General features: G+C 49.0%; 1 protein-coding gene across 1 annotated transcript in view; it reads right to left on the reverse strand.

The window, feature by feature from the left end:
• Positions 1-13,177, reverse strand: part of Slc13a3 (solute carrier family 13 member 3) — an 89,494-nt gene that overhangs the window by 17,408 nt on the left and 58,909 nt on the right. Inside the window, exons 5-8 of the mRNA XM_045156919.1 lie at positions 12,601-12,780; positions 10,232-10,357; positions 7,048-7,143; positions 6,055-6,159 (exon numbers count right to left, since the gene is read on the reverse strand). Coding sequence (XP_045012854.1) covers positions 6,055-6,159; positions 7,048-7,143; positions 10,232-10,357; positions 12,601-12,780 — 507 coding nt within the window. The remainder of the gene's footprint in view (positions 1-6,054; positions 6,160-7,047; positions 7,144-10,231; positions 10,358-12,600; positions 12,781-13,177) is intronic.

Here is a 13,177-nt window from a genome sequence, read left to right on the forward strand (position 1 = left end):
TTGGATGTGGCTGCCCACAGAGGCCCAGGACATGCCCCAGGGTACTCTGGGGTGTCTTGCTGCTGCTGCACAAAGAAAGGCTTGTCCCCCTAACCTAAGGACCTTGAGCAGGGACTTGACCCAAGAGATAAGAACCGTAAAGCCACAGATGAACCCCCCTAACCTGGACTCCCCGAAGGCTGTGCGTCTCCCTGCATGTTTGTGCCAGCTTTGGCTTGAGTTCTTCCTGGCACGGGCACCTCACCACCCAGATAGGTGACCTCAGAGCCATCTGTCTCACAGACCCTCCAAACCAAGCCTCCACCTTTCAAGGACCCACACTGTGTCTTTGGGGGAACTGGGTAGACTGAGGCCCTTCCGGGGAGCAGAGAGCAGACAGTTCATTCAAGGTCAAACCATGGTCTGAGGAGGCGACGGGCCATGAATCCAGACTTTCCTGCACCAGGTCCAAGGCAGAGTCCTGCAGCTCCCATGGTTGGACACAAGACTATTCACGTTTCTGAGAAGATGGGAGGGGAGGGGCAACCTCATAGCCGCGCTCATCTGCCAACTTCTAACTGCTAACTTCCGAGGAGACAGGCCCGGCGAGGGCTTTAGGCCCGTGTAGTCTCAGGTCTAACTTTCCAGAAGGCAGTTGGCAACATACTCTGATCCAGTTACTCTACTTCTTCAAATTTATTCTCAGAAAATAATCAGGTTACATTTGATGGTGTTTATATGTGTCAAACAAAGTAGATTTTTTTTTTTTTTGCTTTTGTATATGTGTATAATATGGTATGTGTGTATGTGTATGTATGTGGTGTATGTGTGTGTGGTATGTAATGTGAGTGTGTGGTAGTGTATGTATGCATGTGCATATATGGTGGGTGTGCGTATGGACGTGAATGTGCACTTGAGGCACCCCATGTGCTCGCCTGTGGTGCCAGAGTCGAATGTTGGGTGTCCCTTTTCACCACGCTTCCACCCGTTCTTATTTGAGCTGGAGTCTCTTACTCATCCTGGGACGTGACTTTTGTGTGTGTGTGTGTCTGTGTGTGTGAGTTTCAGTGATTTTGGGGCCTCTGCTCCCCTAAGGAACTGGAGCTGCAGACACGCGTGGCCGCACGCAGCTGTTTATGTGGGTCCTGGAGATCAGACTTGAGCTGTCTTCCCTGCCTTTTTGGGTCCCCTTGCTTGCACAGGAAGTGCTCTTAGCCACTGAGCCATCTCTGCAGCCCAAGGTGGAAGATATCTGACAAGGACTTGTTTGAATAAATTGCGTTTCACCCACGTTACAACATACTGCTTAACATTAGACCCAAGATACTGTCAATTTTTGTGTATGTATGTTTTTTTTTAAAAAAATCTTTTAATATTTTTATTTATTTATTTGCAAGTCGAGAGAAAGAGAGAGAGAGAGAGAGAAAGAATGGGCATACCAGGGCCTCTAGTCACTGCAAATGAACTCTAGACACATGTGCCACCTTGTGCATCTGGCTTTACATAGGTGCTGGAGAATCAAACCTGGGTCCTTAGGCTTTACAGGCAAGTGCCGTAACTGCTGAGCCATCTCTTCAGCCCTTATGCATGTTTTTAAGTAAACAAAAGGAAAAGAACAGAGCCGGGCGTGGTGGCGCACGTCTTTAATCCCAGCACTCGGGAGGCAGAGGTAGGAGGATCTCCAAGAGTTCGAGGCCACCCTGAGACTCCATAGTGAATTCCAGGTCAGCCTGAGCCAGAGTGAGACCCTACCTCGAAAAACCAAAAGGAAAAGAACAAATCAAAAGTATGTTTATTGGGATCACCTTTTTGATAAAAATGCTGTTTCACCTTTTTAAATTTTTTTTTCTTTTTTTAGGGAGAGTGAGAGGCAGAGAGAGAGAATTGGCACTCCAGGGCCTCAGCCACTGCAATTGAACTCCAGACGCTTGCGCCACCTAGTGGGCATGTGCAACCTTGCACTTGCCTCACCTTTGTGCATCTGGCTTATGTGGGATCTGGAGAGTCGAACATGGCCTCAGCCTTCGCAGGCAAGCGCCTTAACCACTAAGCCATTTCTCCAGCCCACCAGGGTGCTTTTTAACTAATTTTCATGTGCTTTGTTGAACTGCCATTAATATGCGATAAAGTGCACCCACCTTAAGGGCCCAGTTACGTGAGTTCAGGCAAGTGTATATGGTCCTGAAGGCAAGGTGACCAAAATGCAAAACAGGGGCTGGAGAAATCAGTGGTTAAGGTGCTTGCCAGCAAAGCCTAACAACCAGGGTTCAGTCCCCCAGCACCCATGTAAAACCAGATGCACAAAGTGGCATATGCATCTGACTGGCGTGTCCATTCTTTCTGTCTGCTTCTCTTTCTTTCTCTATTTCTCTGTTTGTTTTTTCCCTCTCTCTGCTTATAAATAAATAAATAGTATTTTTTTTTTAATGCAGGACAGTTCCTAAGCAGGCATTTTTAACTTTATTTTTTTAATTTTTTGTTCATTTTTATTTATTTATTTGAGAGCGACAGACAGAGAGAGAAAGAGGCAGAAAGAGAGAGAGAGAGAGAATGGGAGCGCCAGGGCCTCCAACCACTGCAAACGAACTCCAGACGCGTGTGCCCCTTGTGCATCTGGCTAACGTGGGTCCTGGGGAATCGGGCCTCGAACCAGGGTCCCTAGGCTTCACAGGCAAGCGCTTAACCGCTAAGCCATCTCTCCAGCCCCATTTTAACTTTTATTTACACGTGTGTGGGATGTGGTGCTTGGAGCGTATGCACATATGTGTGCCGCTGCACGTCCCCCACCTGTGTTCTTTCCCTACTATCTACTTCCTAATGAATATCGCTAGCTGATGTGCACGTGAGGTCAGAGGAAGGCACCAGGCGTCCTCCTCTCTCTCTCTCTCTCTCTCTCTCTCTCTCTCTCTCTCTCTCCTTTATTTCCCTGAGACACAATCTCTCACTGAACCTGAGCTCACCATTTTTCATTTACACTGGCTGTTGCAGTCAGGTTCACATTGCTGGCAGAAAACGCCTGACCAAGAGCAGCTTGTAGGGGAAACAAAGGTTTATTTTGGCTTATAGACTCAAGGGGACGCTCCATGATGGCAGAGGAAAATGATGACATAAGCAGAGGGTGGACATCACATCCTGGCCAACATCAGGTGGACGTCAGCGACAGGAGAATGTGCCAAACACTGGCAAGAGGAAGCTGGCTATAACACTCATAAGCCTGCCCCCAACAATACACTGCCTATAGGAGGCTTCAATTCCCAAGTTGCCATCAGCTAGGGACATGGTATTCAGAACACTTAAGTTTTGGGGGACACATGAATCAAACCACCACACTGGCTGAGCTGCAGGCTCCAGTGATTCTCCTATCTCTGCCCCCCTCAGTGCTGGGGTCACAGGCATGTGTGTCCATGTCTGGCTTTTTTTTTTAATTAGAGAGACAGGGAGAGAGAGAAAGAGAGAGATAGAAATAGGCAGATAGAGATGGAGAAAGAGAGAAGGAATGGGCATGCCAGGGCTTTCAGCCACTGCAAACAAACTCCAGATGCATGTACCCCCTTGGGCACCTGGCTTACGTGGGTCTTTGAGAATCGAACCAGAGTCCTTTGGCTTTGCAGGCAAGCACCTTAGCCACTAAGCCATCTCTCCAGTTTCCATGACTGGCCTTTTATGTGAGTGCTGGAGATTGAACACAGGTCCATATGCTTATGCAACCCACTTTTCCTCTGAGCCATTTTCTAGCCCCACATAGGCATTTTTTTTTTTAAGGCAGAAGAGATGTATATTAGAAGTGGAGACTGAAATTGTAGATGATTTTTGATTTCTCTGTAGTGTTTGAATGTTTATAACATCCAGTTTTCACCTAAAAAAATCCCACTAAATTGTGGAAAGATTAAAAAATGGTAGTGGCAATGGTAGCAGCCACTTTCCTGGGCTCCATGAAGTGACGCAGCTGTCACCTGACCTGCCTGTCAGCAGGTCAGAACCTCACTGGGGAGGACACTGGCACCCAGATGGCGGGCACCTGGAGCTACGTGGCTCAATGTGGCAGCCATCAGCCACACGTGGCTAGTGGGCCCTGAAAATGTGGCAGGGCCCAGCAGATATGCTCTTGGTGGAAAATATACACGTGGTTTGGCATAGCAAATATAAGAAGAGGATGTAAAATGCCTCATATAATAATACAGTCCCACTGGGGGTGGGGCACACCTGCCATCCCAGATGCTCCAGAGGTTGAGGTAGGAGGACTGTTGTGAGTTTGAGACCAGACTAGGTTACAGAGTGAGTTCCAGGTCGCCCTGGGGTACAGTGAGACCCTGCCTCAAAAAAAAAAAATAGGGTTGGAGAGATGGCTGAACAGTTAAGACACTTGCCCATGAAGCTTAAGGACCCATGTTCGAATCTCCGGATCCCACGTGAGCCAGATGCACAAAGGTGAGGCAAGTGCAAGGTCGCACATGCCCACTAGGTGGCACAAGCATCTGGAGTTCGATTGCAATGGCTGAGGCCCTGGCGTGTCAATTCTCTCTCTCCCTCTCTCTCTCAAATAAAAGTTAAAAAAATTAAAAATAATATATTGCTTACAGCTGGCTGGCCCCAAGTGCTGGGGTGACAGGTGTGTACCACCATTTTTGGCATATTTCTTCTATTTTGATTTCCCCCCAGCCATTTAAAAATGTGAAAAACCATTCAGAAGCAAACAATGGCTGGATCTGAGTGGCCTGTCTCAGATGCCAGGACCCATCTGAATGGTGCCATATCACCTACCCATTTTCCCCACCTGTGTTTTCACCCCTGACATCCATGGACACTCAAGACTCGATATAAAAACGCTGTCAGATTTGCACATAGCTTACACACGTCCTTCCGTGCATTAGCATCTCTAGGTGATTTATTGTACCGACTGTGATACAAATGCTGATCCCATGGGAACTCCACTGTCACAAGACCATGTATTAGATGAGGAAACCGAGGCACTGACAGGTTAAGTAATTTAAAAGCCCTCCTCCTGTCCACTGATTTCGGTGGGTGTGGGGGAGACCAAAATGCCTTCCATGCCTGACAAGACCGTCTGTGATGCACGCTCGCTCAGCCGCCCAGCCAAGTCACTCCCATCGCTCCTTCCCATCGGCCCACAGTGGGTCGCTCTCTGTCCTTCAAACAGTTCAGTCTGTTTGTGCCTCGGCTGCAGTGGACATTCCCAGCGTGGCCACAGCTTTCACCTTGGCTCTTCCTGACATTCAGTTCTTTCCAGAACTATCCCCAGTCAGTACCTTTTTAATGTTTTTAAAATATTTTATATTTATTTATTATTTATGAGCGAAAGAGAGATCGAGAATGGGCATGCCAGGGCCTCTAGCTGCTGCAAACAGAACTCCAGATGCATGCATCACCATGTGCATCTGGCTTACTTGGGTCCTGGGGAATCGAACCTGGCTCCTTAGACTTTGCAGGCAAGTGCCTTAATTGCTAAGCCATCTCTCCAGCCCTCAGTCAGTATCTTACTCTATTAATTTTTTAAAAATTATTTATTTATTTATTTGAGAGCGACAGACACAGAGAGAAAGACAAATAGAGGGAGAGAGAGAGAATGGGCGCGCCAGGGCTTCCAGCCTCTGCAAACGAACTCCAGACGCGTGCGCCCCCTTGTGCATCTGGCTAACGTGGGACCTGGGGAACCGAGCCTCGAACCGGGGTCCTTAGGCTTCACAGGCAAGTGGTTAACCGCTAAGCCATCTCTCCAGCCCTTACTCTATTAATTTTACAATGTAATCCATTCATACTTTCCTTTAAAGTATTCACTCAGTCTGTTGTCTAACATTTGCTTGTCAGTGAATGCCACCCTAACATGTAAGAGGTTCTCCATGATTGTGTGTCCAAAGGAGGGGAATGGGGTGTTTAGAACTACTCAGCTCAGAGGGGCAGGGCTAGGACCGTAACCCAGTGAGACACCCAGCATTTATCATTCACCCTAACCTATTTTGGGAGGGAGTTAATAACGACATAATTCCACGAGGCTCTACATGACTCTCCTCAGGATCCTTCCCATTGAGCCCCACCAGTGGGTCCCCAGAATCTCACCCAGGCATGAAGAAGCTGGCCCAGCCTGGGATGAACTTTGGGTCCCGGGAGAAGAGGAGAATGGCAAACAGGCAGAACAGGACGAAGACGGCTTGCTCAGCAAACCTGTGGCACAGAGATGATGTCATGGTGACCCTGGGCATAGTGTCACAGGGCCCAGAGTGTCCTTGGGAAGCTGAGAAGTACCAATCGCTTCCGGGGAGGTCCCTGAGGAGGAAAGGGTGTCCCTGGGGAGGAGACTTATTTTGGGATTCTGCCCCCACCCCAGGGTGATGTTATTGGTATCATGGGTAATTGTCTAGGGTCCTGTGAAGACACAAGACAGGAATGAAAGTAGATAGGAAAGGCAGGGAGGGAGGGAGGAAGAAGGAAAAAAAAAGAAAGTAGGAAACAGGCAGAGAAGGAAATGGGAACAGACAGGGATACAGAGCAGTCGCACACACGGGGGCAGATTTATACCCAGATGGAGATAAACACAAAGGGGCAGACATGGCGAGGGGTGTGCACCAAGACAGAGACACACATGACCACGTCTGGAGGAAGCACCGTGCACCCATCTCACAGACTGGGCAGTGGAGCTCACATGGGGCGAGCAGCCTGCCCAAAGCCACACAGGAAGGAGTGGCCAAATGAATGATCCCTGAACATGGGCCTGCCAAAGCCTTGCTACTTTCACCATGTGGAAAACCATGAAACGCGCATTCAAGGGGCCTCCCTTCAGTGGGACATGGGGTCAGATATCCAAAGTACCAGGAGGGAAAGGGTACCTTAGGTGGGGAGGGGAAAGAGCACAACCCAGGTCCACCCTAAGGAGTCTTATGACTCCCAGCGTATCTTCACCTGTACGAGGTCAGGAAGAGTCAATGCCCATCCTCCCTCTCCATGCCCCCAGGTGAGGTACCCCTGGGACTCAGCCAGGGCCAACCCTTGGGATAAATCCTCTGAGAACCTAAGGGTTGTTCACCCCCAACCCCAACACCCCCCCACACGCACTTGATGGGTCCCAAGTTTTGGAATTCTTCTCGAATCACAGCTAGCGCCTTATCTTCCGCATCAGCTCTTAGCTTCGATTTCTTCTTCCTCCAGCCCCTGGAACGAGAAAGGGGAGGTGAGCGGCTGCCTCAGGGGTTACTAACTTACCTTCCTCCCTCCCACCTGGCCTTGGCCACCGCAGCCCTGCACTGAAGACCCCAACAGTCTGATGCCTGCTCTCCAAGCTTCTGTCTTCCTTCCTAAAGTCATTATCCCCACCTATGACCTGGTTGGCATTTCAAAAATGGGAGCTGTGGGCTGGAGAAATGGCTTAATGGTTAAGGCGCTTGCCTATGAAGCCTAAGGACCCAGGTTCAATTCCCCAGGACCCACATAAGCCAGATGCACAAGGTGGCTCATGCATCTGGAGTTGGTTTGCAGTGGCTGGAGGCCTTGGCACACCCATTCTCTCTGTATCTGCCTCTTGCTAGCTCTCTCTTAAAGGAATAAATAAATAAATATTAAAAACATGTATTGCTTTGGTTGCAGAGTGAATCCTCTTAGGCCACTTTACAGAGGAGCCAATTAAAGGTGGGAGGTGGTGGGGGGCACCAGGTCAGAGAGTAACTATGACAGCCCTGTCCCTCGCAGCTCTGAGCTGCATCTCCTATGTCAGCTCTTCCCGAATGCTAGACGTTCATGATGGGTATCTACACGCCACTGGATCACACTTTCATAATATTACCCTACAAACAAACGTTAACACTTTCATTAAAGAAATGCCATGCAGGGGCTGAAGAGAGCTCAGCTTGCCTTGCAAGAATGAAGACCTGAATTCAGATCCCCAGCATCCACATGGCAATGCTGGGTGTGGTTGTACGCACCCCAGCACTGGGGACACAGGACGAGGAGGACTCCTGGACATCTCTGGCCAGCCGGTCTAGCCTAATTGGTAAACTCCAAGCTAATGAGGGGCCCTGTCTCAGAGGAGATGGACAGTGTTTATGAGAATAGCAGCTGAGGTTGTTGTCTTCCGGCATGCATGGGAACACATGTGTACCTGCATACTTACGAACACAGGACATACACGCATACACATAAAAAGTGAAATGTATTTCAGGCTGAGCACGGTGGTGAACACCTGTCATCCCAGCAGTGAGAAGGCTGAGGCAGGAGGATTATAAGTTTGAAGGCAGTCTGGACTATGTAGTGAGACCCTGCCATTAAAAAAAAAAAAAAAAAAAAACAGGGCTGGAGAGATGGCTTAGCGGTTAAGCGCTTGCCTGTGAAGCCTAAGGACCCTGGTTTGAGGCTTGGTTCCCCAGGTCCCACGTTAGCCAAATGCACAAGGGGGTGCGCGCATCTGGAGTTCGTTTGCAGTGGCTGGAAGCCCTGGTGCGCCCATTCTCTCTCTGTGTGTCTCTCTCCCTCTTTCTCTCTCTGACTCTCTCAAATAAATAAATAAAAAATGAACAAAAAAATTAAAAACAACAACAAGGACTGGCCTGGACGGATGGCTTAGCCATTAAGGAGCTTGCCAGAAAAGCCAAAGGACCCAGGTTTGATTCCCTAGGACTCATGTGAGTCAGATGCGCAAAGTGGCACATGCATCTGGAGTTTGTTTGCAGTAGTTGGGGGCCCTGGGGTGTCCATTCTCTCCCTCTCCCACTCTCTGCCTTTCTTTTTCTCTCAAGTAAATAAATACAAAAATAAACCAAGGGCTGAGGATGGAGCTCAGTCACATGGTGCTTGCCTAGCACGTGTGAGGCTCTGAGCTTGCTCACCAGCACAGCAAACAAAAGACGTGCATTTATATAGTAAACTTGACATCATGACATACGTGAAAAATAAGGCTAATCAACATAAACAGAAATTAACCATGAAAACAGATGGGAAAGCAAGACCGGATTGCCAGCCTAGATCTCAGGGTCCACAGCTCACTGTTTCTCTGTTCAAAAGGCTGGTCTGGATATGGGAGACAGCTAATCAGCTTTCTCTAGCGTCCGGTGAAGAGTGCCCAGCAGAAGCAGGTCTTTGATGAGTTGATAAAAGAATCTTTGCTCACTACACGATTCGGTATTCCTGAATACCTTCTCACATCACCCCGGATTGTCTTCCACGGCGGGGCTCCACGCAGTGGGAAAGCCTGCACCCGCTCTCCCTTCCTCCGGCCAGGAGTTCCTTCCCCACTTAGAGGACGACACTAGCGGTGATTACTTGGGGGGCCGGGGAGAAGGCTCAGCGTGTGCAGCACTTGTGACATAAGTGTGAGGACCTGAGTTTGGTTCCCCCAAAACCCGCGTAAACTCGGACAAAGTCGTCTGGAATCCTAGCCCTCCTATGACAAGAAGGGAGGTGGAGACAGGAGAATCTCCCAGACGCTCACAGGCCAGCTAGCCTGATATAATACGCAATAAAGAGACTCTTCCCCCAATGAGGCTGGAAGACAAAAGCTATCACTGAAAGTTGTCCTCTGACCTCCACACGTGCACCATAACACGCATGTGCCCCCACACATGCAAGACTTAACAAGCAATTCCTGGGCTGGAGAAATGGCTTAGTGGTTAAGGTGCTTGCCTGCGAAGCCTAGGGACCCGGGTCTGATTCCCCAGTACCCAGGTAAGCCAGATGCCCATGGTGCCACATGCTTCTGGAGTTTGTTTGCAGTGCCTAGTGGCCCTGACGTGCCACCCCCTCTCTAATAAACAAATTTAAAATAAAGATAAAATATTTTAAAAACATTAATTAAAAACAGTTTTTTGGGGCTGGAGAGATGGCTTAGTGGTTAAACGCTTGCCTGTGAAGCCTAAGGACCCTGGTTCAAGGCTCAATTCCCCAGGACCCACGTTAGCCAGATGCACAAGGGGGCGCACGCATCTGGAGTTCATTTGCAGGGGCTGGAGACCCTGGCACACCCATTCTCTCTCCCTCTCTCTCTGCCTCTTTCTCTCTCTGTCTGTTGCTCTCAAATAAATAAAAACAAAAAAAATAGTTTTAGAAAATTACCATTAGTGATGGTGAAATTAACTGCACCCTTTCTTGTATTAAGGTCTAAGCATATGCACCCTGTGAGACTGGTCGCTCTAGCTTCCCATACAGAACACTGAGCCCCCCAGGAGCCAAGGGAAACCTCGGAGGCCTGCTGGGAAGCTCAAGCTCTTTCCACGCCCCCCCCCCCGCGACAGAAGAGAGGAGAGCGGGGTACCTCCAGCTCATGCTGCCGTACAGGAAGGAGATCCAGAGCCAGCCCAGCAGCAGGAACATCAGCATGAGAGGGAAGGCAAAGATGAACCAGGAGCCGAAATTCACCGCGTCACACTGCGGAAAGAAACTGTCAAACAGAGGAGGTGAGGGCAGGCAGCGGCGGTGGGGGGCACCCCCCAGGCAGCAAAGGAGTCCAGGGTGGGGTGGGAGGCTCCCCTGCTAGCTACAGGAGCAGACAGCTTCTCTCATTCTGACAGCGGGCATTCTTCACTTCTGCTGGGCACTGGATTCGGGCTCAGTGAAGCTACCGGTGCCCCGAGTGCCACCCAGGTGTCTAAGTGAGAGAAGCGGGTGGGCTGGACCGTGGCGAAGGGAGGGCTCCAGCTGCCATGGGCTCTTCAGTGATCACCAGCAAGCCCAGGTCTAATGACGTGGTGTTTAAACACTGGCAGCTCGCTAAACTCTTCTTCATGATCTGGAAGCCAAAAAGCCGTATCTGAAGGCTGCAAACCGCACCCTGCTTACTATGTGGCCTAGGGAGCCATGTTGGGCCCCCACGATGTTGATGTGTCCTGGGTTCTTCTCTGCTACACATTGTTCTGTTTCTTTCTTTTGTAACTTAAAAAATTGTTTATTTTTATTTACTTATTTGAGAGCAACAAACATACAGAGAGAAAGAGGCAGATATATATACATAGAGAGAGAGAATGAGCGCCCCAGGGCCTCCAGCCACTGCAAATGAACTCCAGACATGTGCACCCCCTTGTGCGTCTGGCTAACGTGGGTCCTGGGGAATCAAGCCTCAAACTGGGGTCCTTAGGCTTCATAGGCAAGTGCTTAAACCATGAAGCCATCTCTCCAGCCTCTGTTTTCTTTTTCTTTTTCTTTTTTGTCACCAAATGTTATGAAGCCTGAAAGAAGTTGAAACAAAAACACCACATGCCAGGGGTAGTGATTTAAATGTGAAATGTCCCCGTCGGCTCACGTGTTGTTGGACTCCAGCCTCTGGTGCTATTTTGGAAGGTTGTGAAATCTTTAAGAGGCGGAACCACACTGGAGAAAGTGGGCCACTTGGAGCAGGCCTTGGGGATTTTATAGACCGGCCCCACTTCCAGTCAGCTCTATGCTTCCTGATGTGATGAGCTGCCGCAAAGCTTGTCAAAGCGCTGAGACTAAGTGATGGTTCAGTGCTCAGTGTTAAATGAGACATTTATCGCACACCCTGCAGAGCTCAGGGAATGTTGTGGAAGAGGGGGGAGGAAAGAATGTAAGAGGCAGAGGACTGCTTCTAAACATTGTCTTCCCGACATGAAGTGGTCATTACGCAAATTCCTGCCCATCAAACATCCCATCCTGTACGACAGAGGAGGGTAAAACAAAAAGACATAAAAATAGAAGAGTGGGGGCTGGGGAAATGGCTTAGCAGTTAAGGCATTTGCCTGTGAAGCCTAAGGACCCCAGTTCGATTCCCCAGGACCCACATAAGCCAGATGCACAAGGGGGCACATGCATCTGGAGTTCGTTTGCAGTGACTAGAGGCCTTGGTGTGCCCATTCTCTCTATCTACCTCTTTCTTTCTCTCTCAAATAACTAACTAAATAAATAAAATATATTTTAAAAAAATAGAAGAGTGGGGCTAAGGCACATGCCTGTGAAACCTAAGAACTCATGTTAGAATCTCCAGGTCCTGTGCAGCCTGACGCAGTGACTCAAGTGTGCCATGTTACACATATGCCACAAGGGGGCGCACATGTCTCGAGTTCACAGTGGCTGAAGGTCCTGGCGTGCCCATTCTCTTCTCCGGTTCTCTCTCTCTCAAAATTAAAAAGTAGAAGAGTGACTATTTGGAAAGATGAAAGGGTTCAGTGGAAGGGGCATGGAGGAGGTGGGGACAAAAAAAGGTAGTGGGAGGTGATTTTGATTAAAATGCGTTATGTACATGTATGAAAATCGTCAATAAAGTTCTAAAACTGTGATCAGGAATGTATGTGCTGGATTGGAAAGAAAAAACATATGTTACAAAATGATGCATACAAAAGCATATAGACACAAAATACCCCAAAACACTTCTAAATAACTAAAATAAAATATGAAGTTATTGCCTAATAAGCAAGCAAATGCATAAATAAAATTAATAAACTGTATTGTGAGATTCTGATAGGCATGTGTCACCACTCCCTACCTTCATTTGCTTTTTGCCCACCTCTCCCCACACCCTCCTCAAAATGGAGGCTCCTAAAAGGTGAAGACTTACTGGGTCTGGATATGTCTGTGTGCCCAGGGCCTGGCAAGAGAGGTCATGACCCCCGGCTGGAGAACAAGCAAGGGGAGGAGGAATGATGCCTAGGTCTACAGGGTTCATGCACCTACCTCTTGAGCTGGCCCAGCAGGATGAGGTTGGGGGCAGTGCCTGTGAGGGTGGCTGTGCCCCCAATGCTGGCTGAGTAGGGGATGGAGATGAGGAAGCCCTTCCAGATGTTTCTGCGGTATTCCTCTTCCTTGGAATCAACAGGCAGCTCTAAAGGAGCCTCGGTCTCTTCGGAGCGACCTCTATGGGGAAGGACCCAGAGAGAGGTAGTTGAGAGGACATTGGGGGATCCCTGCCCCAAAGGACCACATGCTCTGCCAGCTGCTGCCGGAGAGAGAGGCCAAAGGTTCTGTCTAGGAGCAGATATGGCACAAGCATTGAAAAACCTTCAGCTCAGATATTTTAACAATTTACCCTAGGGAGGGCTGGAGAGATGGCTTAGCGATTAAGGCACTTGCCTGCAAAGCCTAAGGACCCAGGTTCGATTCCCCAGTACCCACATAAGCTGGATGCACAAGTGGCATGTATCTGGAGTTTGCTTACAGTGGCTAGAAGCTCTGGCACACCCATTCTCTCTCTCTCTCCCCCTCTCCCTCTCTCCATCTGCCATTTTCTCTCAAATAGATAAAAATATTTTTT

This window comes from Jaculus jaculus, chromosome 8 (genome assembly GCF_020740685.1).
Source record: "Jaculus jaculus isolate mJacJac1 chromosome 8, mJacJac1.mat.Y.cur, whole genome shotgun sequence".
Taxonomy (NCBI): domain Eukaryota; kingdom Metazoa; phylum Chordata; class Mammalia; order Rodentia; family Dipodidae; genus Jaculus; species Jaculus jaculus.